General features: G+C 41.2%; 2 protein-coding genes across 7 annotated transcripts; one reads left to right on the top strand and one right to left on the bottom strand.

Annotated features, from left to right (window-relative positions):
• Window positions 1–120: 120 nt before the first annotated feature.
• LOC109997588 (protein zyg-11 homolog) lies at window positions 121–11,077 on the bottom strand. 5 transcript variants are annotated; one of them, XM_065953862.1, is made up of 14 exons: window positions 10,937–11,077; window positions 10,051–10,219; window positions 8,555–9,348; window positions 8,218–8,358; window positions 6,695–6,871; window positions 6,387–6,451; window positions 6,004–6,103; window positions 5,720–5,770; window positions 5,144–5,302; window positions 5,000–5,047; window positions 4,462–4,662; window positions 4,095–4,147; window positions 3,644–3,741; window positions 121–3,182 (listed from the first exon to the last, which is right to left on the bottom strand). In XM_065953862.1, the coding sequence occupies exons 1-14, from the start codon at window positions 10,937–10,939 to the stop codon at window positions 3,010–3,012; spliced, it is 2,232 nt and encodes a 743-aa protein (XP_065809934.1). In that variant the 5' UTR covers window positions 10,940–11,077; the 3' UTR covers window positions 121–3,009. The 5 variants fall into 5 exon arrangements, with proteins under 5 accessions (XP_065809934.1, XP_065809933.1, XP_065809936.1 ...); XM_065953861.1 differs by having other exon boundaries at window positions 5,144–5,305; XM_065953864.1 differs by lacking the exon at window positions 10,937–11,077 and adding an exon at window positions 10,523–10,678 and having other exon boundaries at window positions 5,144–5,305.
• LOC109995300 (angiopoietin-related protein 1-like) lies at window positions 10,933–23,933 on the top strand. Of its 2 annotated transcripts, XM_065953868.1 has the most exons (7): window positions 10,933–10,948; window positions 11,071–11,192; window positions 13,018–13,226; window positions 17,300–18,132; window positions 20,663–20,856; window positions 21,940–22,210; window positions 22,906–23,933. In XM_065953868.1, the coding sequence occupies exons 4-7, from the start codon at window positions 17,337–17,339 to the stop codon at window positions 23,091–23,093; spliced, it is 1,449 nt and encodes a 482-aa protein (XP_065809940.1). In that variant the 5' UTR covers window positions 10,933–10,948; window positions 11,071–11,192; window positions 13,018–13,226; window positions 17,300–17,336; the 3' UTR covers window positions 23,094–23,933. The 2 variants fall into 2 exon arrangements, with proteins under 2 accessions (XP_065809940.1, XP_065809939.1); XM_065953867.1 differs by lacking the exon at window positions 10,933–10,948 and having other exon boundaries at window positions 11,058–11,192.
• The last annotated feature ends 302 nt before the right edge of the window (window positions 23,934–24,235 follow it).

Consider the following 24,235-nt stretch of genomic DNA (forward strand, 5'->3'; position numbering starts at 1 on the left):
CATACTTCTGCCTGGAGAAGAGTTTTTTTTCTTTGTCTTGTCTGACCTCTTCATGCTCTTTGAATCTGCTTGCACCCTCCTTGTGCTCTCTGGGTATTTTGAGGTTAAACTAGTGTCTAATTAGCGTCAAAAGTAAAAAATGTATGTCAGCTTAATTGTCTGCTCATTTTTAGCTCACAGTCATAGCTGCACAAACACATGTGCCTTGCAAAAACACAAGTGACCAAACACATGCACACACAATCACAGCTGGAAATGAGCTGCATTGTGTGCTAGTATATTCTTGGTGCCCAGACGCGTTCACAATTATGTTAATCCAGTGGATATGGCTGCAGAAGTGAGATAACAACATGCTTATTCAGAATAAGCTCCAACTCAAAAACAGCACAATTATATTTCATACTGAGACAGGCAATCGGCAAATTGGTCTGGGGTATTTTTGCACCATTTTCTTTGACTAACTCCAGTCCGCTTATCTCCAACATGCCTCTCTTTATCCTTCCCATGCTATTTTTATCTTGTCTAAAGATATTTTTGCCCATAAATTCTATTTTCAAATCTCAATTTTCCTAAGACATCTCGATTTGAGTCTCTGCCAGGGCTCCTATTATTATTTTTCAGAGCAGTGTAGGTAAGGAAAGTGAATTTATGATGATTACACTCTAGCCTACATAAGAGAGCTGCAAATTTGAGCGGATGATGCCACACACACAGAAATGACTCAAAACAATGGTCGACAGGAGCAGCGACTTCCAGGAGTCTTTTGTAAAACAACAAAAGTTGACTTTGTTTACTATGCGTTATGTTATTTAAACAAACGTGATAAAATGCGTTGATTAATGACATACAAGGAGGCTGGTTGATGGATTTTGCTACTTTGGACGGAGCACTTTTCACCATGACAAGCTAACTTTCCCGTGTTGACAACCTTAAGCTTACCTGCAGTTTGTAAATAAATAAATACAAGCTTTTACATGGGGTATGACCCAGACTAGTTATTTGACAGTAATCAAACAACCTGCAGTCTTTTGTAAACAAACTATGCTTGATTGGCTTTTATAAGAATTAGAAAAACAAGATACATTTTGTTGACTAGCTTCAGTTAAGGTGGTGGTTTTACTTGACATTTCCCTCTTTAATTATCCAAAACATTACTCCTTAATGTTGGGTTATATAGTTTTTGTTTAAGGAGTGCTTACAGTTTTATTTCATCTTTTAACAAGGCTAGGCTAACTTTCTCCCCCAACCACAACAATGATTATGTTAAATTGAGCTAACATAGGCCTACTGCTAGCCACAGCTACTCGATTATGTCTTGTTTTTTTTTTTTAATTAGGCTAAGCCCAGATGTATAGTCATAGCTTGTGGCCAACATTTTCTGGCACATTACTATCCAAATCGTGTTTATAATAGGATGTTCTTCCATAACTTCACCAACTAACAAGGTGTATAAAGAGTGAAAGGCTTGACGAGGTCAAAAAGCTCCAGCCACACTTGTAGTACGAAGATCAACTTTATTAACAAATTAGACCAATTAGTAAAACAAATTACCTTGTTAATTAGTGGGCTTGTTACCTTTGGTTAGAGCTAGCCGTTTTCCCCCCGTTTAGTCTTTGTGCTAAACTTAAGCTAACTGGCTGCTAGCTAACTCTGCACATTGCCTGAAACCTCTAACAAGAGGCCAAAAATGTACCAACATTTAAAGTTGCCCTTTAAGTTAACCTCCACTGTTTGCTTGACTTCCTTTCAGTGTCAGCCTCCGGTTCACGTATCACTATAATATTGATAAACTCACCCACAAACAGAAACTCAACACCTGATTATAGGATGTACACCACCATTACCCTTTTGTTCATCTTACCTCCTTGTATGCTCCAGTTTTCCACACACGCGCGCAAACACACACACACACACAACCAACACCACTGCAAATTCACCATGCAGGCTGTTGGATGACCTACAGCCTCTGGAAAGTGGTAGCATTTTCCCACACTTCTCATGTCTTAAACTTCTCACGGTAGCATCAGACCATGCTCACTATAGAGCACCTGACCTTTAATCCCACAGGGCGGCCACTGTAAGATGTGTTTAGGGGTTGAAGCGGTTGTTAAATGCTGACCCCGGATCAGTTTACACAGCTCTTTTGTAAGGAGTATTTTGCAGCTCCCTCAAGCATGCAAAAGCCATATCCTGTCAGAACCCTTCGAATTCATTCAGGGGGTATAAATATGTGAATCAAGGGGATACAGCACTTAAAAGTTGAACGTGTCAGTACAACTCAAATATTCATGTGAGGTTGTTAATCCACTTTTCAAAAGGAATTATTAATAGACCAACTTAGAATAGACTGAGGATGCCTACGAGCAGTTCTGTCTTCCAGCTGTGTTACATAAAATATAATGAATTCAGCATCTCGAGTACCAGAGGGAGAGAGCGCGAGAGCAAGAGAGGGAGAGGAGAGATGACTTATTTTAGTGCATGACTGATTTATAATGAGGCCCTCAGTACAGACAGATAAACAGCAGACACAAACTGCTCTGGTATCTTGCTGCTTATCATGTAGGATCTCTAATCTACACATGAAATTATTGAAAATGTGACACATCAGCTCTTTAGGGTTAAACAGCCCTGCAGCTACAGAACCAAAGCACCCTCTAGTGTCAGGTCGTGGTTCTATGCAACATTTATACAAACGCTTCAGTTTATTAGGTATGCTATGTAAAGGTCCAACATTTACAGATTGAACATTAACTTGTCCTCAGAAGAGTGCACACATTTGTTTTGACTTAAATATCTTTCCACTAGTTTCCAAAGGATTTCATGCTAAATAAACGGTTCAAAATAAGACAAAAAAACATTTTATACAAGTGTTCATACTTTCTATACAACATATAAGTGTTCATTTGTAGCAACCTGTAATTGCAAGAGGATCAATAAACTGTCTGTTACTCAATACCATGTTTTAGACTCAACTCAAAAACAATAAATCAATCACTTCTGTCATGACTTTCAAGGCTCTATGTGCTTGTGTAAGAGCCCTGTATGACTCTGGTGTTGCTCTACCATCTGAAGGATGCTGTTTGCGAGTACTTTAATGTCACTGTGTGTGTCGGGATGTGCATCCAAAGCCTTCAGAAGTTCAGTCACGCCCTCCTGCTCCAGCATGCTCCTGTAATGTGAAGCTAGAGGATAGAGAAGGATAGAGAAAAGACGTGATAAGAACACTGGAGAGGAAGGAAGGCTTATATACCTTGATCCACCTGCTCATGAATACTCAAGGAAAGCCTGTATGGATGTGTTTCACACTGCACAGGGTGTGATATTTGGAGGGAATGTAAAATGATGACAACACAATTAAAAAAAATAAGCCTAGTATGTAAAAGTCAAAGATAAATGGCTGAGGCACTTTTGCCTGAGAAATGACTCAAAACAATGAATCTATGAACAAAACTTACAAACTATTTATGTGTCATTGAAAATGTTTATTAGCCGACTTATGGTAACAGATGGTGTTGTGATAAACACAAAGTTTTTCATGACAAACTGATCTAAATATGCTGTTCCCCCTAAAGTCGGGAATGTGTGTTTTCTTTAGTCAAATCTACTCCCAGTATCTCTGTGGTGGTCTGTGTGCCGGTCTTACTGTTTTGACTACAGACCAGATGTATGGCCCAGACTGCCCACAGCTGCACCCCTGACGGCTGACAGGTCTGCAGCAATCGAAAAAATGGACTGAATGACCTGAAATGAGGAAGACAAGGGAACTGGAATGTTTTCTTTGGCTACCAGACAAATAATAAGCTTATTAGCACTACTGGCACCTCCGCAGTTCATCAAAACAAAATCTTATATACAGGTAAAGCTGTGATAATTCTACATGGTGTTTCAAATTCAAACTATCCAGTTGTTATATATAAAATGAGCAACAACTCGGTTCAATGTCAGAGTGTAAAGAGAAAATGTGGGATTATTTTTTGTAGATCAGAAAAGAAGCATTTTGAATAGTTGGAATTTTTTGAACAGGGAGGATGAATAAATGCATTTCAAATAACGAAGCTTTCTTTATATTTTCCCAAACTTTCTGTTTCCTTCACCTGTAAGAGACCATCTCTCTCTCCACTTGGGTCCATGTCATTATGGATGCATGCTGCAAAGAAAGAAAGAAAGAAACCTTAATAAGAACCAAACATAAATTTAACTTTCTATAAACTGCAACTGAAGTGAATCAGAAGCTGCTTCACGCGCACACACACACACACACACACACACACACACACACACACACACACACACACACACACACACACACACACACACACACACACACACACACACACACACACACACACACACACACACACACACACACACACACACACACACACACACACACACACACACACACACACACACACACACACACACACACACACACACACACACACACACACACACACACACCAGCTTCTGCAGTATGGTGTCACGGAGCTCATCGTCCAGGGTCCAGGCCTCAGGTCTGGAGGTAAGGTGTGCCAGGATCCCTGCTGCAAAGTAGCGGACCCCCACCTCCACCTGGGAGTCCTGCAGCAGGCTGAGGACGTGCTCCAGCAGATCCTCCTCCATCAGGTCAGACTTTAACTCCTCCACCTCTGCTAAGTTATTCTACAACACAGCCAGACGGATGACAGCAGCGATGACAGCAATAATCATGTTGGATGTAACTTGGCAGAAAGATGATACAGCCAGTGGGGAAACAGGGACTGTCTTACGTCAGATCGCCTGCAGATGGATTGAATTGGATTCCTATTGGTTAAACATTTAGCAAGGCTTGAGGGGGAAATGAAAATATTTGTCAAAACTCTTATCAGATTTAGATTCTGATGTCGCAGCCAGACTGTTGGAAGGATTGCAAAAGGAAAATGGGTTTAAGTGAGATTAAACAAACTATAAAAACAAGAACAGGCTGAACCTTAATAAAACAAATACACAGTGAACCCACCAGGAGGCCGAGCACTTTCTGCTGAATTGAAGGTTCAGTGTAGTAGGACTGCAACAACAAAAAAAGAGAGAAAGGAAAAAAGTCTGTGACCCTCTTTTCTCTTTTAATGTATTTATCAGTGTGATCTTTTTCTTGGTCTTCTACCTCCAGAACCTCCTCGTACAGCTCCAGGCCCTGGCACTCGATGAAATTGCGAGCAGCAGTGGGCATCTCATCCGTCAGGTTCCAGAGAGCACTCAGGGCGAACTTCAGAGTGGAGTCCACCACTCCCACCATGGCTTTCTGCTGCACGATCGCCAGCAGCTGCTGTGAGACACACATGAGAGAGCGGGGGAATGATGGAGAGAAGGGAAAAAAATGAATAAATAAACATCCTTTGGCACTGGTGTATCCAACTGTTGGATGAAATGGTTTACATATTAATAAGAGAAGCCAGACACACAATAAGTGAAAATAAGTGGAGGAGAAAGAGAAGCCTGATTGCATACACTAAGAGTGAAATAGAGATGTGATCTGGTAAACTGAGAAGGACGAATGCTTGAGAAATAAGGTGACAAAGTCAGTGAGTGAATGAGAACACAGAGTGAGAAGGGAATGGAAATATAAAGCTGGGGAGGAAGACAAAGGGAGAACTAGAAATACACTCATGCATATCTAGTGCTAATCCAGGGATGTTGTGTAAGTTTACAATGAAATACTCTGTATTTCTATAAAAAATACCTTCATAATGAAGACGTCTTTTGCAAGCTGAGCGGTCTCCTCTGTGGACAACTACAATATAAACACATACATGAGTGTGATTTTGAATTTTGCACATTGTCCTAAATGTCAAACTGAATTTTATCGCCCTACTTAACTTGACAGCATGACTGGCTGCTAAGACAAGTGTCACAGAAGCACAGGACGGGAAAGGGGCATGAAGGCTCTTAACAGTTTGGACTAACAGGTGCCATGCTATTTTCCCTTCAGCACATTAATGCACAGTAAGTGAGCAGAGTCTTGACCTTGGCCACCAGAATGGAGATGACAGCCACAGCCATCCTCTGGAGGGTCGGGTCCGCGTGGCTACTCAGCCAGTTAATCACCAGCGTGGCTGCTAAATACCTGAACCATGATCACAGCGCGGACATAAGGAGCACAGTATTACAAAAATATAGCAGAGATGTACAGACAAGCCTTGAGAAATCTGACTTCAGGTCTGCAATTTTACATCTGGTGGAGCTATTACTTTTGGCATTTAGATTTAAAGACTGAATATATTTCACAATTTGTTGGAAAAACATTGAAATTCCACTCTCTGTGTGTGTGTGTGTGTAAACTGATTATCTTGGCTACTGCGTGGCCGAGGGCTCATGCATCACATTATAACAGAAGTAGGATGACTTACTTGTCAAAAGGGACATCCTGGAGGATGTATTCACTGCACAATGCCAGCAGACAGTTCTTTTGCACCTGGAGAGATGAAAATAGTTTGAATTGAAGAACCATCTGTGTAGAAAATAAATGGCAACATTATAAGGTAATTCAAAGTAAAATACAGTGTGGAAGTGGAGGAATGGAATCTGCAACCACATGCAGCAAATGAGGGTTACGATGTTAGAGGTCAGAGTCAACCATTCCGAGCCCCATTTTGTTGTGTAGCTCCATGATGTCATTATGGATCTGTAATCAGATACACCGGGTGTACCCACTGACCTGTTGGTGAGAGGGGAAGGTCTTCATGGAGTGCAGCAGCTGGGTGGCAGTGCAGCTGATCAGGCTGACAGGCATGGCCTCAGCCAGGTCTTGAGTGGTCAGGTTGAACACACACGCTGTCGCCACCAGGTGGACATGCAGGGAGTTGGGGTGGCTCTGCATCCCACTTAGCACCAACTACAGGAACAACAACTGTTACAATCACATCATGTGACTCAGAATAAGAAAGGGTTTGGTTTTTAATGATTGCTGAAGCACTGTAAACTGCCTAGATAAAGCGGATAAGCAGAGGGAGGATGATGTACATTGTTCTCTCTCACAAACTGTGAGTCTAAATCTTCATGCAAACATTCTGGGGCGGATTATGATACAGAGTCCGTCTCCATTAAGGCAAGACCAGTAGGTGAAGACCAGTAAGGTAAGCACCATAACACTGGTGGGTTTGAGAGCAGAGTCGTTATCAGTAATCACCCTTTACTTCGAAGAAAAACCCGACACATAGAAGAAACCCACTGAAGCACAGAAAATATGAAACATAATGAGGATATTTTAATTTATTCTGAATTTTAGTGTCAAATATTTTAATTTTCAGTTATTTCCTTTTGAATCATATATCAATATGTTTTGTATTTTACTGTCCTTTTAGTTGTTGCTTAATGTCATATTTCTCTATGAACTCTTAATGTTCTCAAAGGGATAGCTGGATGTCACAGCATCGCTTCCTGTAAATAAAAAAATAGCAACATTGAGCAAAATTTGAGAGCATAATCTTAAAATAAGATGTAAAGCTCCGGTGAGGACCTTTAGGATTGTGCTGATATTGACAAAGTGGTACATCATTTTTCTGTGCTGACATGTTAGTATACTAACATGTCTAGTTACTTATTATGAATATTTGCTGTGAAAAATGAAAAAAAAAACATTGACTACATCATGTAGTCTGACCTCTACCCTGCAGCAGTGATTTTTAGGCATTAAAAATATCTATATAGAAACTGTCGATCTTTGTCCTGATGTTCTAATTTGCTTTTGTAGCTTTTACAGAGGCATCACTGTTCATTTCAGTCAGCTTCATAACTATTTTAAAACTCCTCACAGGAGCTTCAATTAACTTTACAATGCAATTATTGAACTATAAGTCTGGTGGCTTTCAAACCTGGTTATCATTTCATAAATCTGCCACCTTTATATTAATTTAAAAAGTAAAAGTATATTAAATGGCTGAGATCAGTGCATTTAGTGACAATGATGACACAAAGGTCCAGAGGGGAAACCAGCACAAGAAGTTCAACAGAAGAACAAATGCAAACAGTAAAATACTGAAGTGTCAGTTTAACCCTGAATTCAAAAGGTCACAATCTGTTCTGAATCCTAACTTTATGGACATTGTTTAAGAAATGTCATCGGTCATTGCCGATCTGAGTCAGTTACCCTCTTTGTGGGTCAACAAAAGCAAGACATGTTGTAATGAGTTGCAATCATGCTTTGAGAATGATGTTCCAATACATAGCTAACCATTTTACCTTAAGCATATCTGGTCGTGGTTTGTCGATGTCAGTGATTCGATTGTAGAGATTGACGAGGGCCTCTCGGATGAAACACTCTCGGTCTCTGTAGCGTCTCAGGGCCTCACACAACTGGTTCTCATTAGCCTCTCCGGTTACCTGAACACACACAGCGTATCAGCGCTTAGACAGACAGGAAATGCAGCAAGCATGTTCAGTACATACACAAACAGCCTCAAGTAAAACACAAATTGGAAATGTATGCCAGAGTCTAGCTTATGTCTCTTCACAAAACATTTTCTGATGTCGTGACATGTCCCAAACATCAACCTGAATGCCAACACTGGGTACTTACTTTGAGGTTCTTCTGTGAGGACAGGACGTCACAGGAGCTAGCCCCGGTGGCTAACAGGCCCAAGAAGACCAATCCACTCCTGGCCTGCACAAATGCCCTGAGTGCTGCTTCCATGACTCTCTTCCGTCCAGAGATATCGAGAGAGACAAGAGAAGGAAGGACCTGGGGACTCCCCTCCAGGAGCTGCCTAACTGTTTCATCCCCGTCCCTCCCGTCACTGTCATCCACAGATAAATGATCATCTGAAAAGTCCAGATGCCTAAGTGCATGAAGCTGGCTGAGGACGGACAGCAGCCTGGCAGGCGACATGTCCAGCTGCCGCAGCTGGTATGCAGTAAAAGATTTCAGGGTGTTCTTGCAAATAAGGAGAGCAGTAAGCTGTGTTACTCCACTACAAGAGATGTCCAGACTCTCCAGCTGAGGGAGAGTGCAGATATCCTCAAGGACAGCATCCTTCAGGTCTGTGTTGGCAAGGTTGAGCGTCCTCAAGCCACGCAGAGAGCTGAAACCAGCATGTTCATCGTCCCCCAGAGACTCCCAGTCCAGATGTAGTCCACAGAGGGTCAGCCTCTGCAGGCTGGATCTGCACTCGGGGTTTGAGGCCAGACTTGAAACAATGTTAGCTCCAGTGAGACCACCAGAGACCCATGAGGCGTCAAGTTCCTGGAGCCGGTGAGAGCAGAGGGCCAGGCGAAAAGCTTCCGCAGACACTGAACAGAAGCGGATGGAAGCACGGCGAAGACGGAGCTCTTCTGAGTTTCGGAAAATGCCAACAGTTATGTCATTCAGTATGCCTTGTAGAGAAAAGAAAGCAGAGACATGTTGTAGGAAAAAGTAGCCTCGGTTTTGCCAAATTCGTGCTTGTGGAAAAGACTTTCCCCATCATCTCGGCCTGGCATAGCACACTTTGGTGCTATTATGTCATATGATGACAGGGCTATTTAAGGATAATAGAGCTACCTGTGTTTATACAGGGTTGTGAGCTTGGAATAAACAATGGTGACACGTGTCATGATGTGAGATTAGGCATCCCTTATTTGAAATGTTTACCACATTCACTTAAACATATAATATGTTACTTACAGAGTAGATTTAAAGTAGATGTTGCACTCTTTCATTTGAACTCTTGCTACAAAACTCCACCATGCCTCTACTAACAGAGTCTCTGAGAGGGCGGGGCTGTCTCTCTTCCCCCCACGTGGTGACACAGCTAATGAGTGGAGAAGGAAGGGTTCACGTATACGAAACATGTTTGAGCCTCAGAGTGAAACTACAAACAAGCGAAAGGAAGTACCGTCCCGTATGAACACACATCCAAAAACAATAAGCTCAGAGAGAGTTTGAAAGAAAGGCATTACTCACCGATATCAAGGTAGGATATATTAGATATCTGCTATTTTCATGTGAAACATTTTGCTTATTATACCTTTAATAGCTTCATTAAGTTGCCCTCAGTTGGTTGATGTTTTTGAGGCTTTCTCTTCCCCCTGACGTACCTTTAGTAGCCATCTTGTGCAGTAACTGATCAGCCATCTCCTGTGGGAAGAGAGGGGCCCAGATGAGGCACATTGAGTCGTCTGCTCGCCTGCTGCACAGAGCGTCCAGGCTGCGACACACCTGAGCCAGGCAGAGGTCGCTAAGGGCCCCGGGGCCCTCAGCATCATCCTGCAAAAAAAAAAAAAAATCAATACTTAATTAAGGGACCCATAATATGAAGACAGCAGCTTATTGCCTGAAAAGGCAGATCCTCCTTAATTAATGGACAATCTTCGCACGACAAACTTGAAATCAATAAAGTGAAACAGGCTTTTGAAAAAAACATTCTACACGTTTACTTGATGGCTTGCAGATATCATTACTTGAAAAGAGTACATTTGAGTAATTCACCAAACAAATCATCTGATCCTGAGCCTATTCGTCTTCCTACATGTTCAGGAACAACACATGTAAATTTGCTTTATAGCTTACTCTGGCTCAATAGTTGTTTGGTGCATTGTCCATGTCAAATAAACTCAACTATGCATTACAACTTTCATATATGTAGGCCTTTTTTTTTTCAAAGAACTGAATTAAAAGCACATTTAAGCCCTGACAGTTGTCTTCAAGGCTTCTTCCTCAGGGGCTCAGCAGATCCACAATGACACAGGATCTGTAACACTGTAGGAGGCTAATTTTATCCTCAACAGATGAGTGACTGCACTCAAGTAAAGCTCGTTTAAATCACCTAATCCCACTGCTCTCTGGAGGGCAAACTGGACAAGAGCAGCTGGTTCTTCATTGCTGTTTGGAGGTTAACGCGTTTGTCAATGACACACAAAGTTCACGAAAGTTTAACACCGGTACCATTTAACAGACTACAGAGAGGGACGGAGACACACTCACCATGCTTGTGAAGTAAACAGAGTCGACGTCAGAAACACGAAAATAGCACGATGTTCACCAGATTTTTTTTAATTTTTTTACATGAAAAACGTAATTATTTTAAATCCGTTTCTTCTTTTTCTTCTTTTACTAAGAAATCAGCTGCTTTGATTTCGGCTGCTGCTGCTGCGAAACTGTCGAGTAGTATCTACTATCACCTGTCAAGAGATTAGCGCATCCGATTGGTCAGTGTACGTGACGTCAGCAACTGTTTGCGGTAAGTCCTGTCTAGTCTGTTCCACAGACTGTAAAAATAATGTATTCATGCTAACCTTAATATTTACAGTCTATGATGCTATCTATCTATCTATCTATCTAACTCATTTACAACATTACACAGGGAGACTTATCTAGGCTGATTTAAAAGTGCACCTGTAATTGTGTGAAAGAGGTGGTAATAAACTATTTTAGCCACAAGGAGGGGCTCACCGAGAGAGCTGGATGTAACAATTATTTAATGTGACAGCCTGCCAGTTCAGGTGATAATTTCAGTATCCCACTAAAACAAATAGCCTAACCCTTATTTAAAAATCCCGAAATTCCACTGTTAACATAGGGAAAAAATTAAAAAAGATCATCCTCAAGGATGTAGGTTTGACTTTCCAAGGACAGGGGCAAAAAACAAAACAGAGGCACCTCATAGGCTATTTGTAAATGAAACAAGTGTAAAGGGACTTTAGTTTAGTGGAAAGTCAGACGTTACAAATTAGGGCATAGCCTACACAAAGCATAGTTCCCTATTAGAAAACAAGACCTGTTTAAATGACAGTTTAGCACTTTAGCGCTTAAAACTGGAAAGGTTCATGACATTTGTCTACTATCTTCTGTGGAGAATGAGCGGTTATGTTTTACTTTTCACTATTAAAATAGTTCAACAGTGTTCCAAAATAAAAAGTTTAATAATTTAAAATGTGTCTACATTTTTTGTTAATGTTAGGCATAAAGAAATACGTATCTTTCCTATCCTTTTGAGGCCCTTGGGACATTGCGAATTATTTCAAAAGCCTTTTAGTGGGCTCAACCCACATGTTAGGAAACCCTGACCTAGACTACACAATAGTAGGGCTTGTTTGATGTGCTATGGATCCAGATAAAGATATCCAGGCATGGTTTGAATTAGCACATAATGTGTTTTTATAGCTTCTTTCAGGAACAGCTTCCTCTGCACACATGTTTTTCCATAAATAATTTATTTAAATTGCACGACCATTATAAACAACCGACCACCTAGGAGACACACACTCTACACACACATATAAAACACATGTTCTCACACATGTACATGTCACAAGCAAGCACACACACACACTCACACTCCCACATTATCAGTGCCCTTCCTCCAGTGCTTATAAGCAAATAGTCCTCCCACATACTGAGTTATTTCTCCCCACGCAGAGAATCCCCATGCATCAAAGCCTGTGCTTCCTCCTCCATCCAAAACATTTAGCTGAGGGGCGATCTTTTTGTCTGCAAAGCCCCTCTGCTTATTGTCCTCATAACCAAATAAACACAGCTGCCAATAGCTTTTGGACAGCCGCAAGAGACACACACATCCCATATTTGGAGCAAACACAAATCTCTCATTATTATGCTTAAGCTACTGGATCACTAGAATCACTCAGTCATTAGATTTGAGCTGATGGGAAACATGAGGAAGAGTAAGTAGACTATGAGGAATTTTTGTCATAAATGAAGTTGACAGAAGTTCTTTAGGGGGGAAGAAAAGGGAGAGTTTATGTGGGAGTCATCAAACTCTTCAAATCTGACAGACATATAGCCTGTGGGAAACAAAACAACTTTATAACCAAGACCTGAGGAGAGTTAAATGATTACAGCTTGACTGATTTTGAGTGTCCTCAAAACTGTTGCTGACTCCCAGCCCATCTGATCTCCCTCTCACTTTTAGGAGAAAAAAAAGGATGTTAGGAGGAGTCTCTTTTGTGTTTCTTGACTTAACACGACATCAGACAAGGAAGGCAGGGCCAAGCCTTCCCTCTGCTGAAAAACTCTCACTATCAGCCTTCCTCTCTGTGTGTGTTTAGACCACCCTCTACTGTTCTCCTAGCGGACAGGCTTTTGCTTGTGCCCTAGCTGCATGCAGGCCTTCATTCTCAATGAGAGCAGGGGCAGAGGGAGACTTGAAATGAGAGGAGGAGAATGGAGAGTGTAAGCCTGCGTACGAAACACAACTGAGACACCAAACTGGGACTTACCTGCACCTCCTGGATCACTGAGTGAACTCTCTACACAGGTAAGAAGTTTAACCTGTGTACCAGTGTATTTTTTTAATGCTTTTGAAAGGTCTTTAAACTGCTGAAAGTTAATATTTTCTTAACTATAACTGAATGGAAAGTTGTAATTTTAAGTTAATAAACAATGATTCCAAGTTTGATACAAAAGGCAACTTGACTTGGTTGAAGGTCTTCCAAGACCATGAACTGAAGTCTTTTAAAACCTTTAACCAAGTCCAGTTGCCTTTCGGATCAAGTTTTGAATTACAGAGACCTGGATGACTGAGAACTTACACAGACAAAGAACAATGATGTTTGATTTAAATATTTGGTAGAAGTGGGGTTTAGACATCCATGTGTGCTAGAGATAACAATGGAAAGACTTGCTGAAGAAATGAATAAATGAAATTGACTAAACTATATATGGTCGTGTGGTGTAAACCCCCTGTCTATTCCCTGTACATACTGGGTCATGAATCATGTCCTCCCCTCAGGAGACAGACCTAATCAGTGGCACCATCAGAAAAAATTGTGGGCTAATTGGTCTAGTCCTGAAAAATCTGCCGGCCAGAAGCAAAAGCCACAAGAAAGTTTGACTCTCGGTGTCTCTGATTCATTATAGTTTTTTACTATATGTTGAAATAAAGTTGGATAGAAAATAGAGAAATAATCTGTATACCCTAGGATAACCTTTTCGAGGGCTTAAATGTCAAATACAATCTTTTAATAGAGGTGCATACCAGCAGACAGAAAGATCTCAATGGGACCACTTAAAGTCATTGGGCAATTGGCAGTGTCCTTCCGTTCCTCACGGTTGGGAAAAGCTGCCACCGCAAAGTTTGACCTGTCTGGTACCAAGGACTGAATTAATCTAAATGGAGTGGCTGGATCTGGTCAGGTCTGGCTCTGAGCAAGTAAAAGAGGAAAATGCCCTTTTTTGTCAGTAAGAAAAAAAAAACATGGCTGCTGTGGTTGACTTGATGAAGACCAGCCGGGTGTGAACGACAGAGAGGAACCTGGCGGTAAAAACTGCCGATGAGATTCACAGGCCTGGCTGAGAAGCCTCTGTGTAAACACTGTCACTCCTGTCAGACCAGGGCCTGTGAGATTCATATTGTGTGGCTGGAGACTTGCAGACGGGCCAAATAGCTGAGATGAGGGTATTGAAGGGGGATGACCTGTGATTAAGGAAAGACAGGGAAAAGTCCTTTCTTGGTAATAATAACGGACAGACAGTACCAAGGTGTTTCTGAGCTCTGACACATGGCCCATTTTCCTGAAAGCGCCTTTTGCCTTTGCCCTCAGATGGTTTATAATCTGTAACAAAACAAACTGCTGACACTAAAATAAAAGGCTTCAAGGGTTTCCTCTGCCGCTGAACTTCCAAGCCCGTTATTATTCACTAAAGTTGGCTCGAGCCCTTTTTTCTAGTCAATAAGTCATTTTTCTTCAAGAATACATGAAAAACGTGATACTTTATATTTCCCTTGAGACTATTTTTCTTTGACAATGATAAAAGGATACTACTCTGCGTCAGCAGCAGTTTGAAATAAGGTAATGCTCTGGGAACTGTCCTGTTAGCTGAAGTCAGGACTCTTCAGTGCAACTAAACATCAAGAAGAGACCACAGGAATGACTCAAAGCTTCTGCTGTCTCTGTCTTGGACTCATTTATCTTTGCTTCTTTGGCATTTGTTAAAATCCTCTGCAGACTTGTTTTGATGAGCTCCTATGTGCAGTCGATCATATTGTGTGCTGAAGTGTTAGATGAAGGTTACTCAGCCTCCTTGGCTGCATACAGCAGACAGCCTTCTGGTTGGATTTGGCCCAGCTGCCAAAATCAGCCTCAAGTTGGCTCCCAATAGCTCCACTTCTCCATCCAAGCCTGGCTATTGAATGTGCAAGGAGGGACCTTCACTTAGCATGCATTTTCGAACATACACACCCCCCCCCCTCCCTCCTGTTCCACTGGTTTTGCTGTCAAAACCAATAAGATCAAATGGCAAGCTTCCCTTCCAAAAATAGATTTAAGAAAACATTACTCATAAATCTGGGATTCGTGCTCCCCCTTCTGTCTCCCCAAACACTTGAATTTATTTTATTCCTTGTACCAGCAAGGCAGAAATGTCATGTATGAGTCAGATGGACCAATGATTACCTCAGGCAGACTTCTACCATCTTTCTCATTACTGACACATACAGTTGTAATAATTAATGAATAAAACAATACATGTACAACTCAGGACAATTTACATGACGAGCAGGTCCCTTTCCTTACTCTTTGTGTTAAGATTCAAGGAGACCCAACATTCAACCACCATGAGCAGGCACTTATGAACAGTGTCAAGAAAAAGAACTTCATTTGAACAGGCAGAAACCTCGGTCAGAATCAGACTGAGACAGCAATCTCACGCAACCAGCCAACAAAAGCTGAGTAATGCTATTCCTTAAAAATGAAATTTCCAGTGCAATCCATGGCCACCTTAACTCAATTGTATCAAATATTTTTCAATTTACATCAATTTTTGGCCAGACTCAGTTTTTGGAGGTTAATTCTCCACACGTGCCAGAGCAGGTCCACTGAAACACTATAGGGGAGGTTCATGGAAGGTCTGAGCAAGGAGATCCACAAAAATATGAAAAACAAACCCCCTCACTCTCATACACACCCTGACACCTGATACAAATGTGGGCCATAATGAAAGAGAAGCCATGAGGGAATGTATTGAAAATACTGTTTAAGTTATGATAACAGATTTGTGGTGGGCGGGTGGCACAGCTCCACCACTTACTCCACCACAGGCGTACAAGAAGGTGCATCTTGCCAAGGGCTGCACTCAATGTGATTCCAGCTGTGCCTCTCCCACAGTCTGCTAGCTTTCACTTTAAATTTCCATGCTCACTTGCATCAGGACTCTTGTGTTGAGTCTTGACTGGAAGCCCTCTCTTGTGTTATGCCAACAGATGCACCATGAAAATGTAGGATTTGCAGGCCCAGTGCTTTTGTGGGATTATATCAGATTAGAGTGGGGAAAGGAAAACATCTGGTAGGAAATTGGACAAAAAGTACAAAATGAGTGGTAACAAAAAACAAACTTCTTTGTAAGTACTTGGCCCCAAATTAGAAAATAAGCCTAGTGATTTTCTATATTTTATTACTGTTGAGGCCAATAAAAGGGTCGTATCCAACAATGACTTCATCCTAACAAGTATTGTTTGTGTATCCAGGGTTTAGTTGATCATTATCAATTGCCCAATACAGTACAGTTAATCCAAAAATCACAAACAAAAAACAATGAGCCACGGCATTGCACTGGCTCACATAGAAACTGTGCTTTAATTTTAGCCAACTCTTTCTTTGTTCTGTCAGTACTTCCCATTAAAAAATATATAATTCTTTATATTCTTTGAATGTCTCATTTCACTTTAAAAAAAACTCCTTGTCAGCTCAGTGGGCGAGTCAAAAGTAATATTCACCTTATGACATCAATCACTTCACTTTTACAGTCCTCTTTAGCTGATTTCATTTAGTTTTTGATCTGTTTTCTTTTTTCGTAGTAAAGTTAATGTCGTAACGTTCAATCTACTAGAAGGTCCTAACTTCATTTCACAATAAAAGAAGGGTTTAATTCGAACAGCAAGTACAGTACTCTCAGCTTCTTATTTGAGGATAGAATCGGATGTATGTACCAAAGTTTATGATAACCTTGATCGTATTAATCAAAACCACAAATTGGAAGATCATGGAGCCTTGAGAGGAAGAGTAAGAGGATCGCCAAAGTCATGTCCCTTTTGGATAATACATTACAACATGATGGTATAGTTAACTCAGACCCACTAGCCAACTGAACCAGAAAAGAGTGACATTGTCATCGTCAGCCCAAGAGTATGAAAATACATCTATTAACCACTTTAAAGACTCACATCTTGAGTAAGAACCAATGGACCCAAGGTTGAGTATGAAGAACCTGACATTAGAATTATGGACTTGTATGTTCTGGCTTTAAGTCTTTATAAGAAATGTAATTAAAAAAAGTGTATACATATGATAACACAAACTTTAATGATCTGAACTTCTCATTTCTTTGCTATAGATCTTAAGCGTGTTTACTGATAAAGACAGGAGGAACCATGGGACCTGGAGCATGGAGTCTATTTATTCTGTTTGGTCTTTCTCTCTGGAGCCAAGCCCTCACCAAGCACCCCATCCTCTCTCGGATACGAAGGGCTCCAGAAGCTAATGAAGAAAACAAAAAGTGCTCTTACACCTTCCTAGTCCCTGAGCAGAAGATCACAGGACCCATCTGCGCTGCCCGTGGTTATTCAGTGGACAAGGACAGAGTGACACGCGTGGATGTAGCTGGAGTGCGTGACCTCCTGTCGAAGCAGCGTCGAGAGATGGAGACTCTGAAGCTGGTGGTGGATGTGGACGGCAACATGGTGAATGAGATGAAGCTATTGAGGAAAGAGAGCAGGAACATGAACTCCAGAGTGACCCAACTCTACATGCAGCTCCTCCACGAGATCATCAGAAAGAGGGACAACTCACTGGAGCTAGCACAGCTGGAGACACGCATCCTCAATGCAACAACGGAGTCTCTCCGGTTGGCCTCCAGGTACAGGGAACTGGAGGCCAAATACGCAGCACTGTCTGCTGTGGTGAACAACCAGTCAGTACTGATTGGTGCGTTAGAGGAGCGTTGTATGCAGGTGTACAGCCGCAGGCATGAGCAGTCACCTATGGGACCTCCAATGGTCCAGGTGGTGCCTGAGAACATACCTGTTAATGTGCCACGTTTCACCAATGAGATCCAGAGGGACAACACGCAACGATTTGCCCGCGAAAGGGGCTCTCGATCTGGGCCATCACCAACAGGTGGCACCCTGGAAGTTCAGAAACCATTGCAGAGAAACTTCAGTACTGAAGGTGAGTCATACGATTGGTCATCCATCCATCCATCCACTCAACCACATCTCTTTTACATTTCTTTACATTCAGTCACAAAATTACAAACCATTCATGGAAAATATTGTCAGTAATTACTCCTAACCCTAAATAGTACATACTTCATAGTACATACATGGCTAAATTTGTCCGGATCACCAAAGTGATGACAATTGATTCAAAACGTCATGAACACGTTAACCCAATTTTACGAAAAAACCACTCAATATTTGTTTAGATGCTTCACACAAATGTACGAACTGTTACCTTGTGTTTGTCCTTGAGATAAAGTCAGGGGACCACCATACTCATTGGCATTCAACCCCTTGGGGGCCATTTTTAATGGCACTCTAATTAATCGTTGAGACATTTAACCCCACAACTGTAGTTGTGGACTGACTGCACAACTGTTCATCCATCCATCTACTCAGTTATTTGCATTCATCTCTTTATTGACCTTGTTAAAAAAATCCCAAAGCATTCATGGTCAAATATATAGAAGTCATGACTTTTCAGGCCAACCATAACAAAATAATAATCACTGAGTTATAAAACAGCTGCGGGTGGGCCAGTGGAGTTATTTTCAAAGGTTAAGGTTTAGCAAACTCAGCTGGAACTTTACTCATCGCTCAACAAAAAGAGCAAAAACCAGGATGGAAATAAAAATGTTGTAACGTCTCAGCCGAGTCAAGGGACTTAAAGCAAAGCAAAGAAAGACCTAACCAGTGCGATTTTGCTCATCAACAGAAATTCCTGACACATTTAGATCGCCCTTGCCCAAGAATAATAAAGTGTGTAGGATTTCAGTGCGGCTGTGTATGAAAATGATCCTTCACAAGACTGTTCCATTGCATGTGAGACGCAGACAAAACCAGGCGGCCATGATAGTCTCCCGCAAACCACAAAGTAGAGGCACTTCTGGTACACTTCATGTAGTGAATGGGCTTCCTTTACATTATTTTGATTATTAGCCCAGAGGGGGTTACTCCACCTTAAAATAAACTCACGGCAACATGTGGTTTTAATTAAAAAACTTGTAATGGGAATGTTGAATTACCTTGAGAAAAAGCAGATGTTGGTCACTTCTATGGCGGGTTAACTATTTTGTTGTTTTGAAAGTCATTTCTCGCTGAACTGACGTAATTTGCTCCTTTCTCTGCTGCTGTTCTTGAAAGACATTGTAAACATCTTTGCAGAACTACATAAAAGTGTTTTGAATTACTCTGCTTGTCTGAAATGGTCCTGTTTATTTCCTTTCTTCTGTAGCTCTCAGACAGTGACTAAAATGTCTTGGATGTAATTTCATAGAAGTCACGTTGTTGTCTCAGTTCCTTGGCAACAAAAGTGGCTAAGTCTGCCCTACAAGCAAAATCGCAGTGACTACATCTTAAGGCAAAGCTTAATTAACTCCATATTCAGACTTTTGTTTGGATTAGGAGGAACTACAATCATATACCAGCCTTGCCACTGAAGTGTGCAAACTATAGCTATAGGGTAGCCTAAGGCAAATCATTGCTTGCCGGGCTGAGTAAATATGACTTTGCCTCTCTCCTGTATCTTAAAACATTACACAAACATCCAAGTAGTTGAGATTTTTTTTAATACTGATAAACATATTGTCATATTGGATGATAGGGAGGTACAGTATATAGGGGAAAAAACACCATATTAATCTTGCTAAAGCTAACTATTTCCCTTTTTTTTACCTACTACCGTTTGGGGTTATTGGGTGAAGTTTCTAAAACTAAATCTACAATCAAAACAAATTTTGAATTGAACCTAAAGAAGATGCATGTTTTAGTATGTTTTAGTATAGTTTTACCTCAAAATAAATATTTTGTTTTGGGAGGTTTATATCTTCTGAAAGACAACATTTTGGCTTGGACCAAGATAATGTGCATTCCATTAGCCTATACTCTGTCTCCTTGTGTGACATTTGTTATTGTTTTCTCGTTTGTACTGCTTATTTAGCCTTTCAGACTGTGACCACAATGTCTTTCATGTAAATTCGTAGTAGTCACATTATTGTCTCCGTGCTGGGAACAAAAAGTGACTAAAACTGTACTCTAAAGCAAAAACTGAGGCTAGCTTGAGAGCAGTTATGGCTGACCTTTGCAAAAGCTAATATTCCTCCCTCTTCTGAGGTCTTTACTGTAATCTAACGTAACAAAAACGTACGTTAGCAACATAGAAGTAGGCTTATTGAGTTATTTTTTTCTATGTTCTGTAAATAAGTCATTCACTAAATGATTTCTGATGGTCAATACAAAACAAATAAAACCAGATAAAGCAGTCCTGCCAAAGGCTAACCATACTACCCAATTTGCTCAAAGTTTAAACAAAGATGATCAAAACAGACTTTGTCTAAATTTTTGGGAGTTTCTGGCATGACGGTTGGTGGTAAATATCCGAAAAATAAGTAAAAGATAAAGATGTTTCACAATTTGTTCTATACTTTCTACTGTCCCGTTTCCTCAGGTCTTTCTGCCTCTCTTATTTTTCTTTCCTTCAGGCCCGTTCAGAGATTGTCTTGATGCACAGGAAGCTGGCCAGAGCACCAGCGGCATGTATCTGATCAAACCAGACGAAGCAGAGAGGCCACTGCAGGTCTGGTGTGAACAGGATATCGACAATGGGGGCTGGACCGTCATCCAGAGCAGGAGAGATGGATCTGTTAACTTCTTTAGGAACTGGGAGAACTACAAGGTGATGACACTTTCTTTGCCCTGTCTGTCTTATGTTTCTCTCTCCTCTCCTGAGACACACAGAATATTTCACCCAGGGTCAAAGTGGATAGTGTTATATCACTTGATTAGGGGAACCTCACTCTCTCTTGAGTCTCTCTCGACTATTTCCACGTCTGGAATCCTTGTGTTCTCACTTACTATAAAATATAACACCCTGTCAGCAGCACTCCTCATGAAGGTCATTTGGTTTGAGATTCCCATTATGAAAAATTAGATGCCCCACTAGGAAGGTATGTTCCACAGCTCAATCTGAAGGCATTTCTTTCCAAAACCGCTGCTACTATGGTGCCTTCCTGGATGGATGGCTGGTTGGCTTACTATACCACACCATATAGAGCCTCTCATCAAAGCTCTGTGAGAGTGAGATGGAGTATATATCACTGCTGGCAGCCTCTGCGATCCAGGTTTCCATTCAGCCGGGCCAGGCTTGTGCATGTGTAACTAGAAGCTAAATTGCCCTCCTCAACATTGATTTGCCTCTGCGCTCTCCAACAAAGCCACCACATGCAGCAGAGACGAGGCCACGACTGAAACCCTACATCATTCATCATATGCTGGCTCACACAGCTTATCCACAATCACAAACCTCAACCTTCTCATACCAAGTGAAGTGTTCTGGACACTCATGCCAGACGTAGATCGCTCGCGGTTATTCAACACTAAGGGAGCAGGCCAGTTTCGCCATTAGCCATGATCCGAGAGATCTGTGAGGTTTGAGCGAGAAACCAGAATCAGGAGACGGATGCTTATTTTCCTGCATTAACTCAACAACATGTCGTTCTTCGTCATTTCAAAGACAGTGAGGCATTCTTTTGCCACAGTTGGAGTTTCCTTTTGAAGTTTTTTAAATGTATCTTAACCCAGACTGAAACATAATGAAAAAGAAAATTCTCATGTATTCTGTCACAATCCCACAAACTCATGCAAAAGATGGTTTATGTTGCTAAACAATTATTGTCTTTCCAAACTCCTGAGGCTCAACAATGTTTATTGTTTTCCTTATTCTTTCCATTACCGTCTCTTTTATCTTCCTTCTACCCAGAGTGGCTTTGGCAACATAGACGGGGAGTACTGGCTCGGTCTGGAAGGTATCTACAAACTGGGTAGGCAGGGGGACTACAAGCTGTTGGTGGAGCTTGAGGACTGGATGGACAAAAAGGTCTACGCTCAGTACAGCAGCTTCCATCTGGAGCCTGAAAGTGAAGGTTTCCGTCTACGCCTGGGAACCTACCAGGGCAACGCCGGGGACTCACTCAGCAGTCACAATGGGAAACAGTTCACCACTCTGGATCGAGACAAGGATGGCTTCACAGGTATATGGACATGGGGTTGCTTTAAGGCTCATTATTTGTTGAAATGATAAGCCTTCCAGACTAGTATCCTCGTTCTGGATCTGGATTTTCTTTATGGAGTGCTCCGGTTACATGTTTTGTATGTTAACATTTGATATATGTTTTATTGATCTTGATAATCCCTCATCCTGGATTTGAATATGCCATCTGGAGTACTTTAAAAGATTCCAGTCATTACTTACATAGCTAGTCATTTGAAAGTTATTTGACCACACAGAAAATGTATTACAGTACAGTTACTTTTATTTGTATGCAGCTTGTTGGATGGCTGGTGAGCTCTGCCATTGGATTGTCTGAATAGCTGCAATGCATTGTGGGGCAATTTATTATAAAGAGTGAGCTCCCATATCATACTTGAAAATGATGGCCAATCAAGTATACATCTGGGAAGTTCTCACATATGCAAAACTGCATAGTATGAATATGAGAGGAGTACAATGTTATGACTAGTATGAGAGTATGTTGTATTGAACACAGCAATGATGATACAACGTGTTTGCTTTTCCAGTGAGGTTTAAAAAGGCTCATCAGAATAGTATTATGTCCATGGAACATTTCAGTTTGTATGTGGATGTTCTCTGAACAAAGCTGCAAATCTGTCTCCCATTGTATTTCTTTGATAACTACTCATCACCATTCCTGTTTCCCCACTATAGGTAACTGTGCCCATTTCCATAAAGGAGGCTGGTGGTACAACGCTTGTGGCCAAGCCAACCTAAACGGTGTCTGGTACACCGGAGGAGTCTACCGCAGCAAATTTCAAGACGGCATGTTCTGGGCCGACTATGGGGGAGGCTTCTACTCCATGAAGGCTGTTCGTATGTTGATCAGGCCCATAGACTGAGCAGATCCTGTACACCGGGCTGGTCCATGAGGAGCCATGGGGGCCAGGGCAAACGTGAACCTCAATAACCTCTAATACTGACTTGAACTGCCTCATGTAAACAACACAGACTCTTATGTGAAGATTGTTCTCTTTACATCTTAATATCAACACGTAGAGGGATTTAGGGTACATTTTAACCACCGAATACACATGTAATGAAGTGAAATTAAGAATAGTGGCCAAAATCTTGCAGCTAAATAATGCAACATGATTTATATGTGGTCACCCTGCAGAGAGGAGACATCACATCCTAACAGAACTTCATTGTTAGCATTTCATAAAGAAGCTTCGGCATCAAAGTATCTATAAGAAGCTCTTTTTTACTCTCCGAGATAAACTTTTGGCAGGAAATACTCATTAAAAGTAGTTAACTTTTTCTCCTTCCTGGAGGCTGAAAAATAAATGTAATTAATATCAATATAACTTTATTTAAACTCTGTATCCACCTCCAGAATTGAGAAAAAACCAAGGGGAGTTGGAGGTTTCAATACACATTGTATGTTCAACCAATTGCACAAAACAGTAGTGATTTTATTTTTCTTCTGCCACATAATATGACCATTATGTGTGCAGATGACCAGCAACAATAATTTATGTGTATAATTAACTTATCATAACATTGAACAGGACCAGGTGTCCTGAGGGAACAGTAAATGATCCTACAGAAAGTAGACATAATTTCCTCCACTGTATATGTGACAATCATTCTCACAGTGTGCCTGCACGGAGGGAAATTGCTGTTATGTGTTTTCTCATTTTGCTGTTGATTAAATTTCAGTATGATTCTGTGAAAAACAAGCATTGTTGAGTTGGAAAAAAAAAAATTGAGTGGTTTTTTTTGAGCACGACAAAAATGCCGACAGAGCGTGTTGAGAGTTAGAGACGGACAACGAGAAACACATTGCTGAAAGAGAGAAGAGGAGGGAGGGATGAACTCAGATGGAATTAGTCCAAATTTCCTACTTATTTCCCCCGCCTCTTCCTTTTCAATACACAGAAATTTACATTCTTTCCACACAAAAGTGCTGAAACTGTATGTTTTTGGAAAAACATTCATTGAAAAAGCCATGGATGACTGCACTCTAATCGTCAGTGTGGAG

The sequence above is a fragment of the Labrus bergylta genome, chromosome 4, assembly GCF_963930695.1.
Source record: "Labrus bergylta chromosome 4, fLabBer1.1, whole genome shotgun sequence".
NCBI lineage: Eukaryota > Metazoa > Chordata > Actinopteri > Labriformes > Labridae > Labrus > Labrus bergylta.

What these genes read in the sequence shown, in the direction of transcription:
- LOC109997588 (XM_065953861.1), bottom strand. An exon ending in CAGGATGTCCCTTTTGACAA is followed by an intron (nt 6,104 to 6,386) that starts GTAAGTCATCCT and finishes ATCATGGTTCAG; the next exon opens with GTATTTAGCAGCCACGCTGG. An exon ending in TCTGGTCTGTAGTCAAAACA is followed by an intron (nt 3,183 to 3,643) that starts GTAAGACCGGCA and finishes TCTATCCTCTAG; the next exon opens with CTTCACATTACAGGAGCATG.
- LOC109995300 (XM_065953868.1), top strand. Translation starts at nt 17,337, where the DNA reads ATGGGACCTGGAGCATGGAGTCTATTTATTCTGTTTGGTCTTTCTCTC. An exon ending in GGAACTGGGAGAACTACAAG is followed by an intron (nt 20,857 to 21,939) that starts GTGATGACACTT and finishes CCTTCTACCCAG; the next exon opens with AGTGGCTTTGGCAACATAGA. An exon ending in AGACAAGGATGGCTTCACAG is followed by an intron (nt 22,211 to 22,905) that starts GTATATGGACAT and finishes TCCCCACTATAG; the next exon opens with GTAACTGTGCCCATTTCCAT.